General features: G+C 40.9%; 1 protein-coding gene and 1 pseudogene across 1 annotated transcript in view; both read left to right on the top strand.

Annotated features, from left to right (window-relative positions):
• Window positions 1-847: 847 nt before the first annotated feature.
• LOC148093702 (COX assembly mitochondrial protein homolog pseudogene) lies at window positions 848-1,100 on the top strand (annotated as a pseudogene).
• A 615-nt stretch (window positions 1,101-1,715) lies between these two features.
• EPSTI1 (epithelial stromal interaction 1) overlaps window positions 1,716-14,629 on the top strand; it is an 80,023-nt gene continuing 67,109 nt past the window's right edge. The window contains exons 1-3 of the mRNA XM_087813732.1: window positions 1,716-1,802; window positions 6,218-6,326; window positions 8,718-8,801. Coding sequence (XP_087669858.1) covers window positions 1,716-1,802; window positions 6,218-6,326; window positions 8,718-8,801 — 280 coding nt within the window. The remainder of the gene's footprint in view (window positions 1,803-6,217; window positions 6,327-8,717; window positions 8,802-14,629) is intronic.

The following is a 14,629-nucleotide window of genomic DNA, read 5'->3' as shown; positions in this document are numbered from 1 at the left end:
GTTCCTCAGCTGCAGTGCGACCTCAGTGTGCAGTGTTGCCCCCATAAGACTTGGGGCCAGAGAGAACAGTCGTAAATATGCTGATGTTCACCCTGTCTGCTGTGCCATGAGTAATAAAGTCCTTTGTTTCTGACCCAGGAGTCTCATGACTTCTGCCAGCATCCATGAAATAGTAACAGGCTAAGGTGAGTTTGTTGGATTAAGGTTAGCTTGTCAGTAATGTTAAATCAAATCCCAGGCCTAACACCTCTATATTCTAAAAATATGAGTATCTTGCATTGATTTTTACTGAGAAGCAAGTTTATGCATTTTGCAAGTATGCCTACTAGTCAGTCCCCATCTCTACTTCCATCATTGGCTTTTGATGTCTTAAAGATGATGAATCTTTATAATATTATATTTCATACATATTCTTTGTATCTTTAGAGTGAATCTTTCTTGCTTTCTTTTTTCATAACTTTTATCATTTATGTGTGTGTTTTAAGTGAAGAAATTTGACATTGTTCAGGTCCATCCTGTAAGGTTGTGCAGGTTGGTAACTGCACAAACATGCCTGGCTAAGGTGGTAATTTGGAGCTGAAGTACAGTTGACCCTTGAAAAAAAATGGGGTTTAGGAGCTCCAGCCCCCCAAGCAGTCAAAAATCCACATATAACTTTTGACTCTACAGTTGGCCCTGTGAAATTCATGGATTCAACCAATTGTGGATCAAAGCCAGTATTTTCAGTCTTCCTCTCTCACCGAGATGGCACTTGACCCAGAAGGATAAATCCTGAGAAGTGTGCTTGCTGGGCTATATGAGCAGCACTCAGACATGTCAAAAAGACATTATTTTGATCCCTAAAATAATGAGAGAGAAGGCCCAAGAGAGACACTCTGAAGAAGTTCAAGAATTGACCAAATGTTGCAAGGAGTCTGAAATCCTTATGGTAGTAAAATGCTGGAAAGGAATTCTGCATTGAAAGAATGTCTAATGGCTTACTATAATGATCCTGCCTTTTATAAAGAATGCAAAATGGAATTCCTGAAGGAAAGGGAAGAATTCAGAAAAACTGGATTCCTACCAAGAAAAGGCTACAGAAGCTTTCAACAAGCATGTAGGCAAGTTTTCAAATGATACTGAGTAACTCTATTCATGGAAATCACAATTACCTAAGATAATGGACTCAAGGAAATATGTTTGCTTTATCCTAAATTATGGAAATATAATTTTATCTGAAATAAAGATTTTCTAGTTACCTCCCCCCCCCAGTATTTTCAGTTAGAGGTGGGAATCCGTGCTTGGGAATGGGAAAAGACTATTTTTGATCTGCAATTGGTTGAATCCTTGGATATGAAGGGCTGTTTTTATTGAAAAACCCCTAGTATAAGAGGACTGGTGCAGTTCAAACCCGTGTTGTTCAAGTTTCAACTGTAAATACCAAACCCTTTGTCTTAGTGTGGGGTTATATCCATCTGAGAGAAGAGGCACTTTTTCCTAATTTGCCTAAGTTTGCCATGCCTCACTAAGCCATGGCCTGCATGGGAACCCTTGTATGGACGTGTGTGTGCGTGTGCACTTCTTTCTAGTTTCCATAAAGGTATCCCGTGAACAAAGGCTCTGACCACCTGATCTCTTGTTTATCTTTTCCCTCTGGGTATCTATTCATCTCTCTAAGAGATGCTGTGAATTATAGAACTAAGCAGCTGCACATCAGCCTCTCGGGTGTGCAGACGATGTTTTGGGCTCTGCACATTCTAAAACCAAAGAGAATTCATGAGCCCGTCCACACTGGAGGTGTGGAGTGCTGGATCAGGGCTGATGTAACGGCTTAGGGGTTAAGGATGATTTACTCAGTCTGATCTTGTCATTTTATGTTTCTCTTGGAAATACAGTGTGTTTATAAAAGGTCTCTTAAAGCCTGAGTGCCTCAAAAGTTTTGACTCACGTTGACTAGAAACAGTAAGCTTCGGATTCTTGCACTGAAGATCATTTAGCAAAAACCAATATGGAAAGCCTTACCTAGAAAATAAACCTCTATCCAGTGCCTCTGGTTAACCAAAAGTCCTTCTTTTTTACAATTTCACCCAAGGATAAGATTTTCTAGAAAATCTCAAGCTATGAGACTATGAAAACCTCAAACAAATGTTTTCTAGGACGGTAGACTACATTTACTATTCTGCTTGAAATTATGTTTGTAACATAATCTTCTAGCCCTTTCTGAAGATTTGCTTTTGACTGTGTGTTTTCCTTCAGTCAACCAATGTTGTTCTTAATTAGAAATTTAAATTACATCTGCAGTTTGTACACACCAGGGGATATATTTATGTAATACTTTTAGCCAGCCAAGATATTTTTTATAACTTCAACATATCATTTTTTCACAGAGGGCTTATTGATGAGACTTCATAAAAATTGTGCCAGAATGTATGCAAGAGGAGGAGTGGTGTAGCTCAGGAGAGGCCTCACAGGGAAAACATTTCTTGAATGTATTTATTTTTTTTATGGTGCAGGGAAGATTTTTTCTCTTCGTGCTATTCTTTTGTATGTCTTCCCTTCGTGTATCTCACTGATATGTGCTGTTGGAGAGTGAAAACAATATGACGAATTGAGATATTTCATAAAGTTTCAGTGAGGTAATTAAGGAAACTCATTTTCAAAGATATACATTTATTTCAGTAGCTTGAATGTTGGTTGATCAGGAAATGACCAGAATACTAAATACTGAAAGGTAGGTTGAGCTTGTGTAGATCAGCAGCTTTGAGAGTCAGGCTGTTGAAAGGCATGAGGTGGAGGTTAGAACAGCAGAGGCCTTTGCCGTGGGGGGGAGCTAATTGGCTGACTGAAAGCTTGAATAAGTTATATTTGTTATTCAAGTCGAGGAAAAACTATGAGAACAGGGATGAATATTTGTATCTACCAAGGCATAACGTTCTGCCACATGATATAGAAAATAAAGGGCAGGTCCTTAGACGTAAGCTCTTCTTCCTATAGCAAATAAGAGGAACAGAAGCTCTGTTCCTTGGCAATGCTTTCCTCTGAGTATTCTGTTTTAGATTTGGCACTCTCAGCCAATAAAATATTGCTCAGAGGGTTGCTAAGAAATTCTCTAACATAAAACATTTATTACTGGACCGTTGTCCTTGAGCCTGGGATTCTGCTTAAACGCTTTCAATTAGAAACCTCTGATTTCAGGACTAGACGATTTGTTTCCTCTTTTCACAGCCCTGGACTGTGTCTGGGTACCTGTAACCTACACACATTGGCCACAGGTTGACCACAACCTGATTCCTGAGACTAAAGATTCTAGCGTGATATTATCAGACTTGAACTTAATCAGATGAGATATTATAGAATGAAGTCTTCTACAAACATATTAATCCTACTTTTGCAAAATTTTTATAAGAGAGACGTGTGGAACGTGGAAAATTCTCTATGAAGCTGCTCTTAACAAAGTCTGAGCAAACAAACACGTTTTGCCATTTTTAGATCCTATCTTTTAAGCCTCAACTTGCTAGTCTTCTCTAAAGTTTTCTACCCTCTGGGGTCTCTGACTCTCCTCCACCTTGGATCTCTCACTACTTGCATCTCACTTTGACTTTTGTTTGTGTACCCTTATGGTGTGTCCGGTGGTTTCATGAATGGTTCATAACTAAAGCATAAGCTCTGTGAAAGTGGTTGGTGTCTGTTTGTGGTGGTGTCCCTCACACAAGTGTATATAGGTGCTCAGTTAAATTAAGTACATTACTTTGGAAGTCTATCAAGAGGCTGAAGTTAAGGACAATCATATTTCATGCTTTCTACATTGAGCTGGAGTTAGCTGCAGATACCTGACTGGTCTGAGTCAAAAGTCCTAGGTTTGCATCTTAGCGCTATTGCTTAATTAATCTCATGATCTTTGGCATATGTGTCTTTATCAATTCCCCTTTAGTTCAGATGTTTGAAGTCAGCTTGATTGACCTAGAGCAGTGGTTCTCAAAGTGTGGTCCCCAGATCGTGAGACCAGCATTACCTGGAACTGTTAAAAATGCAAATCTTACAGGTGATTCTGCTGCACACTAAAATTTAACAATGACTGATCTGCAGTATAGTCAAATCCCTGGAAGGTGAGAAGCTCCATACCACAATCTTAGTGAACACTGAGGACTGTGCCCGTCATTTCATGGTTAGCGTGTATATCCATTATCTCATGTATCATCTTTAAGGCTCAGCAGAATGGCTCACTTTTGTACCATATTCAAGCCTGCAAGGTACTATCCACAGGATTGCAGCTCTCAAGCCCCTAGAAAGTGCTGGCAATTGAGAAGTGAAAAATCTTTCTTAGGGTGAACAAAGACTATGCAGTGGACAAGGGGTTAATTTCTAGCAGCAGCCTCCTAATTTTGTATTCATAACGTTGCACGTATGCTAGGCTACACATGCAACATCTACTGATATACATTAGGTAATTGGGCATCCAGCAGCCCTATTTGTATGCAAAGATGGTCGTCCACCTCCCATTTACAAGTCTAAAATTAAAGCCCAGTTTGAAGCTGGCCGAGGGCTCACTGCTAGGAACATAAATAGTTAAGGAAGAAATGGCTTCTGTTAATCAGCACTTTTGGCCTCTGCAGTTCAGTCTTTGCTAATTTGTCCTTTGAAATTGTTCATTCTGTGTTGAAGAGAGAGACTTCTAAGAGTACCCGTTATTTATTTTTTTTTGTTTTAAGGGAAACTTACATTTATAAGCTGATCGTGTTTATACATAACATGTCCCCTAGCACTGTAACCACATGTATGCTGCAGTCTGTTGCTGTGCTATATTTTTGCTCTATGAACTATTCATGCTCTTGTGGGACCACATGGATCACCCAGCACAAACTCACACCCAGCACAAACTCACACACTGGGTGTTGGCATCCTTTCATTTTAATTCAGCCCACATTCGTCAAGTAGCTACATTGTACCCGGTGCTGTGCCAGGGGCTTGGCATAAACAGATCAATCAATCACAGTTTCTGCCCTCAGAGCCTCACAATATTTTAACAGAGTTGAATATTTTTGCATAAACGAAGTCTTCTCTGATAATCCCATGAATTGAAGTGACTGCTTGCTTCTTTGAGCTCCTGATTATGCTCAACCAGTGTCCCAAGGAGAATGAGGGATCCATGCCTGGAAGAGTCAGAACTCAAAAGGACAAGACTGTGGTCAGGTGGCCACTCAGATGGGTCATCAAGAAGAGATGGCTGCACTAACCTGCACCCCTATGTTCAGAGCAGCACAATTTACAACAGCTAAGATCTGGAAACAGCCCAAGTGCCCAACAGTCGATGAGTGGATAAAAAAGCTGCGGGACATTCACACCATGGAATACTGCTCAGCTATAAAAAAGATCTCTTACCCTTTGGGACAGCATGGATGGACCTGGAGATTATTATGCTAAGGGAAATAAGGCCAGTCAGAGAAAGACAAGTACCATGTGATTTCACTCATATATGAAATCTAATGAACAAAACGCACTAACAAACCAACTGGAAACAGGGTCCAGATACAGAGAATAGACTGACAGCTGCCGGAGGGGAGGGTTGAGGGGCTGGGTGAAAGAAGTAAAGAGATTAAGAAAACAAATGCCCACAAAAAAACACACCTTATAGGCCCAGACAAAAGTATGGTGATTGCCAGAGGGAAAGGGGGGTGGAGGTAGGTAGAAAGGGTAAAGGGGGGATAAATGGTGATGGAAGGAGACTTGACTTGGGGTGGTGAAGACACAATACAATGTACAGATGATGAATGATAGAAATATACACTTGGAACCTATATAATTTTATTAACCAATGTCTCCCCAATAAATTCAGTAAAAAATAATGTAAGATGAGATGGCTACATTGCAAATGGCCCATATTCCCAGTTTGTGGGGACAAAGAATGCATGAGTATTTCTTGTACTCTCAATATGGGGTGCGTGGAAGCGAATGCAGGTCTAAAGCCACCTCAAAGGGACTTGCCCATCACCTAGAGGAACTATCGACCCCTGCAGAGTTTACCAGAGCCAGTAGTGAAGCAGTCACTTGTCACGCTTCATCAACTGCTTTATTTTCCATATTTGGCCATGTGCATTTGTTTTACCTTGACAACTAGATTGTGAAGCTTCTGGAGAACAGACGTGGGTCTTAATGAGAAGAGTGCTTTCCATAGTACATATTTGATGGCAATGATGGTAAATAGGGCATATTAGCAGGAAAAATGCTTGGTGGTTTATAGGCATTAGTAGTTTCTCATGATAATAAGCAATTTTTTTGTCTTCCTTCTAGCATAGGTGCATACACCTTGATAGCACCAAATGAAAATCGAAGAAGTCAGCTGCAAAGAAGTATGTACATGGATTTAACATTCAGAAAGCTTCTCATTGTCTTACAGAATACAATTGGTTTGCTTTGGTCTGAAGTATTTTTCTTTTCTTTTCTTTTCTTTTCTTTTCTTTTCTTTTCTTTTCTTTTCTTTTCTTTTCTTTTCTTTTCTTTTCTTTTCTTTTCTTTTCTTTTCTTTTCTTTTCTTTTTTTTTTTTAACATATCTTTATTGATTTCAGAGAGAGGAAAGGAGAGGGAGAGAGATAGAAACATCAGTGATGAGAGAGTCATTGATCGGCTGCCTCCCGCACGCCCCTCGACTAGGGATGGAGCCCGCAACCCGGGCCTGTGCCCTGACCGGGAATCGAACCCCGATCGCCTGGATCCTAGGTTGACGCTCAACCGCTGAACCATACCCAGCCGGGCAGTATTTTTATTTTCTGATTTGAATATGCTCACCAGATCTCATCAAGTTCTTTTTCTTTATTTAATTTTTTAATTCTACCTTTTAAAATTATTATATTGTTAATGCTTCTAAACTTGTTTCTCTAGGTTAATAACAGAACTCATAGCACAATTGTAAATCTCAGATTTCTCTTGGGCTTAAACACTTTCCCAGTAGACCTGCCTCGTTCCCATAAAGATGGGCTGACTGCAGATATTTTTATAGGACTATGACTACTTTTCAAATAGACAAGTTATATACTTGAAATAATTAAGTACTTAATATAACTTGTCTCTTTCTTGATATGTTTTATCCCTTCTTAATGGAATTATTTTTAAGGTTCTGTGCTCCCAGAATTTTGTAACTATCACAGTCTGCTCTATTATTTTTATTTGTGTACAGTAAGTAAATACACTTCACATTATTGATAGGTTCTGCAACTTCAAATGAAACAATGTAGAATAAAACCAATTTTACCTTAGGCTGCTTGATATAAAGAAGAGCTAATTTTCTATGGCATCTTATCAACATTATATAACGAAACAACATTATTGGAGGACCTGCTGCACTTCAGTTTTCTTCTCTAGATTACAGCCTCTTTGAGGACAGGGACCACACTGTGCTCATTTCATATTTATGCCTAGTGGGTGTATAAGATATCTAATTGAAATTGTACAGTAATATAAATGCTGTCATTTAAAGTTATAGCATCATACGTTAGAGCTGGAAGGAGAACTAAAATTAATTTAGTGCACAAAGAAGTTAGGAAGCTTGTTCAAGTCACGTTGTGGGGCTAGTGCTGGGATTCTGTATTCTCCTCTATTAGATCTTGGTAGGAAATGTAATTTTGTTATTGGTGTTGCTCATCCTCACCCAAGGATATTTTATATATATATATATATATATATATATATATACACAAAGAGAGAGAGAGAGACAGACAGACACATCGATATTGATTGGTTGCCTCCCACACACTCCGACTGGGACTGGGGATTGAACCTGCAACCCAAGTGTGTGCCCTTGACTGGGAACTGAACTTGTGACCCTTCAGTGCATGGGCTGACGCTCTACCACTGAGCCACACAAACCAGGGCCGAAATTTAATTTCATGACTAATGATAGACATAAGGGCACAGCAGGAAAGCAACTATGGAAAGGGTCTCCACCAGACAGGGTCCTCCTGGTGGTAAAGTGGGTCAGTGCCGGGCATGACAAAAACTGCTATGCAGTGACTGTGCACTGCCAACAGTTGACCAACAGAATCACAAACGTTTTGGCATTTCACAAGCTTTTGACTTAAATATTTAAGCTTCATTGTGGTCTGGAGTTTTGAGGTGTTTCGGAAGTTTTTTTCCTCTAATAATTAAAAAATATTATAAATTGACATTTGGAACAATCAGGTCTAATGGGGGAGATTCCGGCATGCCTTAGAACTACAGACTAATATGTCTGGCATCCCCTGCTGTCACCGGGAGTGTATATGTGGGGACTGAGCACTGCTGCTCCAAGTGCCAGAAACCAGAGCAGGGTTGCCCACTTGCAGTGCAGAGCCCTCACGCCTGTAGTAGCAGTAAGCTTGGGGAACATTTAAAATAAAGAATATGGGCATCAGAATTACCTGGGGATGTATATTTGCCTGTGTGTGAAAAGGTCTTATTGACATGAAATTCTAGTTTTGCATACATTCTCTAGAATGGAAAGAAAAACAAAACTCCTTTATTTTAGTAGGAGTTCAGGTTTTTTTCCAGATTTGAACTTCCAATGCAGAGAGAGTGTCACAGGGGTGGGCCCAGGGTGACTCTGAGAGGTTGGGACTGAATGGTGTCTTTCCTTCCTGGATATTTCATCCACGCATGCTCCCATGTATTTAATTACCCTCTGAAGGTTGTTTTTAATGCCTTAAAGGGACCAGTTTCCTTTCAATATTCTAATAATGGATGGTTTTATATTTCTCACTTGGCTTAGTTGCTGAGAAAGAGCTGGAGAACCTGGAGAAATGGAAGGAGCAACATAGAGCGAAGCCAGTTAACCTGGTACCAAGGCGGCTAGGTAAGAGAGCAAAGTGATCGCCTGAATGGGGCAGGGCAGGGCATGCATGGATCCTGTTTGCACCTCGCCTAGGTGCGTCTTTGAATATATCTTACAGGTTGTTGGGTCACTGTACTTCTTGGAATGGAATGCATTTAAAATTAAAACACTTAAGTATGCAGGTATATTGTTTCTAATTTTTTGCAAGTAGCAAAGATATGATGCCACAGTTATGTGGGAATAAAGTGATGACTTAATTGCCAGATAATTTAGAGCCTCTTAGATGATCAGCTCTGAAGAAATCTTACGTGGGTTGCTGCATACGCCCCGTCAGAGCACTAGTCAGGGTGGGAGTAAAAGCTATCACAGGCATATTAATCATGGCATTTAAATGCAAACAGGAAAAAATGAATGGAGACTCAACTCCAAAACTATGATGGGAGTGAGCTGGGGACCCAGTGGTGGGTATAAAGAGAAACGTCACCCCTGTTTTCATTCTACAGATAGAGACCTTTGGGCCTCTGATGCGCATGCTGCCAGTGTGATGAATTGCCTGGGCTGCCTTAGCCGGGTGCTTGAATCTTCCAGTGGGGAGGCCACCTAATGGGAATCATTCAGTCCTTCCTTCCCTTTTCTTTTCTAGCAGCAGCTAAGAACTTAAAGGGCTGGGTGCACAGTTTCCACAGGTTTCATTAATACAAATGGGTCAAGAGTCAAGGGCTTACTGTTGCAATCGTTTTAGAAAAATATTATTTTTCCAGGATATAAGTAAAAATAAGCTGGAAATCATTTAATGGGTGAAAGTAATAGCAATATCACCATCTCCCCACTGTATTTATGAAATGGGTTAATTTCAGTGTCACCTTTACACTGAATAAACCAGATTTGAGAGGCGTGACCAGGAAACAGCTTTGTCCTTCCTAAGTTGCCCCCTCAAACTGGCTCTGTGGGACTAGTTTTTCCCTTTACTATTTGGATTAAACTAGATATTTTTGGTCTTTCTCAACTAATAAAGTTGTTCAGCCAATTCTAGGCATAAAACAGTGTCATTCCAGTAATTAATCTTCAGTCATAGCTACTAGGCAAAACTGTTAGTAATGAAGATTAAAACTTCCTCCATGCTCCAGCCCAGGTCTATTTGGGGTAGAAAGCTAGCAAAGGAAATGGGGAACAGCTGAATTTTTCTCTTTTCTTTTAAAAATTTATCTTTATTGTTGAAAGTATTACAGATGCCCCCTTTTTACCCCCATTGATCCCCTCCACCGGCATCCAACTCACCTCCAGGCCTTCCCCATAACGAGGTCTGTGTCTGTGTAAGTTCTTTGATTACTCTCTCCCCACCCACTCCCCCCTCCGCACCTTCCCTCTGAGATCCCTCAGTCTGTTCCATGCTTCTATGTCTCTGGATCCACTTTGTTCATCAGTTTATTTTGTTTATTACATTCCACATATAAGTGAGATCATGTGGTGCTTGTCTTTCTCTGACTGGCTATTTCACTAAGCATAATACTCTCCAGTTCCCTCCATGCTGTCCCAAAGGGTAAGTGACCCTTTTGTTTCTTTTACAGCTGTATAGTATTCCATGGTGTAAATGTACCACAACTTTTTATCCACTCATCTACTGATGTGCACTTGAGAAGAATGTATATACTGCAGCCTTGGGGTAGAATGTTCTGTAAATGTCAGTTAAATCCATCTGATCTAGTGTGTCATTTACAAACACTATTTCCTTGTTGATTTTTTATCTGGAAGACCTATCCAGTGAAATCAGTGGGGTGTTAAAGTTCCCTACTATGATTGTCTTGCTGTCAATTTCTCCTTTAAAGTCTTCTAGAAGTTTTTTGGTTTTGTTTTTTGAAAATGGAAATTTATATTTTTATTTTATTTATTTTTTATCATTTATTTTTTAGTTATTATTTTTTGTCTTTTATTTCTTTTTTAAAAAAAAATTTTCTTTATTGTTGAAAGTATTACAGGTGTCCCATTCCCCCCCCCCCCCAATTGACCCTCTCCATCTCACTCCCACCCCCTCCCCAGACCTTTGCCCCCTTATTGTCTGTGTCCATGGGTTACACATATATGAATATAACTTCTTTGGTTAATCTCTTCCTACCCTCCACCCCCCTTCCCTCTTCCTTCTGAAATATGATCGTCTGTTGCATGCATCAATGTCTCTGGATCTATATAGTTTGTCAGATTATTTTGTTCATTGGCTTCTTCTTAAAGAAGACCTTTCAACATTTCATGTAGTACTGGTTTGGGAGTTTTCTCTTTCCCCTGAACTCCTTCAGCTTTTTCTTATCTGTGAAGCTCTTTATCTGACCTTCAGTTCTAAATGATAGCATTGCTGGTTAGAGTAATCTTGGTTGTAGGTTCTAGTTTTTCATCATTTTGAATATTTCTTGCCACTCCCTTCTGGCCTACAAGGTTTCTGTTGAGAAATCAGCTGACAGTTGTGTGGGTGCTCCCTTGTAGGTAACTAATTGCTTTTCTCTTGCTGCTTTTAAGATTCTTTCATTTTTTTTAACCTTTGGCATTTTAATTATGGTGTGTCTTGGTGTCGGCCTCTTTGGGTTCCTCTTGTTTAGGACTCTGCTCCCTGGACTTGTAAGTCTATTTCTTTCCCCAGGTGTAGGGGGAGGACTCGCCAAAGGAGCAATGGCCTCTGCCAGCTCTTGTGTCTGGGAGAAAGCTGCCCCTTCACCTCTCGCCCCAATTTCAGGCAAGTTAGTTCCTCCCCAAATGTCTCATGTTCCTTTCAAGCTGCTGCCTAGCACTGGAGCTGAGAGGGAGCGTGTCTGAGAGAGTTCATGCATGGGCCTTTTAAGAGGAGCTGCCTGGGACTCCCAACAGCCTCTGCGTTCCTCAGTGACTGTCCCTGCTGGATTTTACAGCCCAAAGTTGTGCAGACTTCTCTTCCCGGCCCTGGAACCCTGGGCTGGGGTCTGATGGAAACCTCCATTGCTGAGATAACCCTCTGGGTTTTAAACTGAAGCACCTGGGTATGGGACTATGGCTGAGTCTCTGTGATTTAGCCCCTACCCACCCACGTCTCCGCCCCTCCTACCGGTCTCAATGCTTCTTCAGTTCCCTGGTTGTAGGACTTCTGTTAAGCTAGATTTCAGGATATTCTGAGTGTTGGTTGTTCTGTATTTTAGTTGTAATTTTGATGTGGCTGTGGGAGGTGACAGGTACAATGGTTACCTATGCTGCCATCTTGTTGACTTAGAAGTTTTTTTATAAATTTAAGTGCTCCTTTATTGGGTGCATATGTTTATTAGGGTTATAGCCTCTTCTTGGATTGATCCCTTTAGTATTATGTAGTGACCTTTCTTGTCTCTCATTATGGTCTTCATTTTGAAGTCTATTTTGTCCGATATGAGTATTGCTACTGCAGCTTTTTTTTTTTTTTTTCATTTGCATGGAAAGTTTTTTTTCCATCCCTTCACTCTCATCCTGTGTGAGTCTTTTGTTCTGAGATGGGTCTCTTGTAGACAGCATATATTTGGGTCATGTTTTTTATCTGTTCAGCCACCCTAGGTCTTTTTATTGGAGCATTTACTCCATTTACATTTAAGGTTATTATTGATAGATACTTATCTATTGCCATTTTATTTCTTTATGCCTATGTTTCTCTTTATTTCTACTTCTAATTACAGCAGTTCCTTTAACAATTTCTGCAATGCTAGTTTGGTGGTGATAAATTACTTTAGCCTTTTTGTGTCTGGGAAGCTCTTTAGTTCATCATCTACCTTAAATGATAGCCTCACTGGATAGAATAGTCTTGGTTTCAGGTCCTTGTTTTGCATTACCTTGAATACTTCATGCCATTCCCTTCTGGCCTGTAGAATTTCTGATGAAAAGTGAGTTGACAGCCTTATGGGAGCACCTTTGTAGGTAACAGATTGCTTTTCTCTTGCTGCCTTTAAGATTCTCTCTTTGTCTTGAATTCTTGGCATTTTAATTATGATGTGTCTGGGCGTGGGCCTCTTTGGATTCTTCTTGCTTGGGACTCTCTGTGCTTCCTGAATTTGTGTGACTTTTTCCTTCACCAGGTTAGGGAAGTTTTCTGCCATTATTTCTTCAAACAGGTCCTCTAACCCTTGCTTACTTTCAAACTCTTCTAGTATTCCTATAATGCAAATATTGTTATGTTTTATGTTGTCCCACAGCTCCCTTAGGTTGTCCTCCTGTTTTTCTATTGTTTTTTCTTTTTGGATCTCTAAGTGATTTTTTTCTACCTTGTCTTCTAATTCACTGATCCGATCTTCCTCTAATCTGCTGTTTATTCCTTCCAATGTATTCTTTATTTCTGCTATATCATTCTTAATTTCCTTATAGTTTCCATATCTTTTCTCATGCTGTTGAGCATCCTTACAATCAGTATTCTGAACTCTATATCTGATAGATTGCTTATTTTCATTTCATTTAACTCTTTTTCTGGAGACTTCTCTTGTTCTTTCATTTGCGGCTTGTTTTTTTGTCTCTCTATTTTGGCTGCCTGTTTGGGTTTGTTTCTAAGTATTAGGTAGATCTGCTAGGACTCAGTCTTTTTGGAGAGTCTCTGGTGCAGGCCAATGTCAGACGCAGTTTGTGACTGGTGCTGAGTACCCTGTTTGGAGTTATCAACAATCCTCAGCTTAAGGTCCCCTCTGCTGAGGCTGGGTGCAGTTGGAGAGGACCAAGATGTACACCAAAGTCTGCTTTTCCAAGGCCCAGGTCCAGAAGCAAATCAGGCAAAGACTCAAAGCACTCTGAGATCTGCCTCTACCTGAAAGTTGATTAATCTGATTCTCTTAATGAGCCTCAGGCTGTAGAAACTCCTCTGGGTAGGGTGAAAGGTTTTCCAGCAGGGTGGGGCAATTGCTTTTCCCCCAGGCAAAAGCAGCCAATTGCCTGCCTAAGAAAGATGTCTTCTGTAGTATGGGGGAATGACTTGGCACAGGTATCCAGAGGGGTGCCTTCTTATCTCAGTCTCCAGAACCCACAACCCTAGATTCTCCTCACACAGCTCCAGTTCACTTTATTCTCCCTCTGCTGGAGCCCAAGGTGAGTGGCTGCACACGAAACTTTGTGCATTGGCTCTTTACGAGGGTGCCTGCCTTTCCAGCGATTTCTCCCTGGCAGACAGAAGACTGGCTACTTTTTAAAGCCGTATATTATGTGGGCACCCTTCTCAGTTCTGCTACTCTTGGCTGAGAAGCCCAGCCTGGGGTTTAGACCCCAGATTCCTCAGTGGGAACCCCCTACAGCTGAGATATCCCTCTGGACCTTGAGCTGCTGCCTGTGGGTGCCCAACCAGCCCTCTCGTGCCTCCACACTTCCTACCAGTCTCTATGCAGTCTCCACTTTTCCTTCTTGGTTATGAGGGTGCTCTCCATCTCATCTTCAGTTGCAGTTGATTATTCAGGGTAGTTTTTCTGTACTTTAGTTGTAATTTCAGTTTGGTCCCAGGGGAGAGTCAATGTAGCTTCCACTCAGTCTACCTCCATCTTTAATCTCCGGAATTTTTCTCTCTTGACTGTTCTGCTTTCCTTCCAGGGTCAAAGGGAGAAGGGGAGAGAAGGGAGATAGGGGTCTGTAGTGCACTAATCATGGTTTCTCATTCTTGGTATATGCATCCTCCCCCTTGGGGTTCTCAGAGTTCTTCAGAGTTCTTCCTTTCCTGCCTTCCATCTTTGACCTGGATTCCCCTGATAGAGATGAAATATTCCCCTGCTGACACACGTGGCTTCACCATTGGCTCTTGGTAGGTAGCCTCTCTGTAGGGTTGCATTATTCCTCTAGGCGGCCCACTTGGGCAAGTCCCTTCAGCAGAGCTTTAGATTAACATTCTCCTTCATGACAAC

Source organism: Miniopterus natalensis, chromosome 2 (genome assembly GCF_054644295.1).
Source record: "Miniopterus natalensis isolate mMinNat1 chromosome 2, mMinNat1.hap1, whole genome shotgun sequence".
NCBI classification, from domain to species: Eukaryota; Metazoa; Chordata; class Mammalia; order Chiroptera; family Miniopteridae; genus Miniopterus; species Miniopterus natalensis.
The sequence above is the reverse complement of the archived record's forward strand: the minus strand, read 5'-3'. Positions and strand labels throughout refer to the sequence as shown.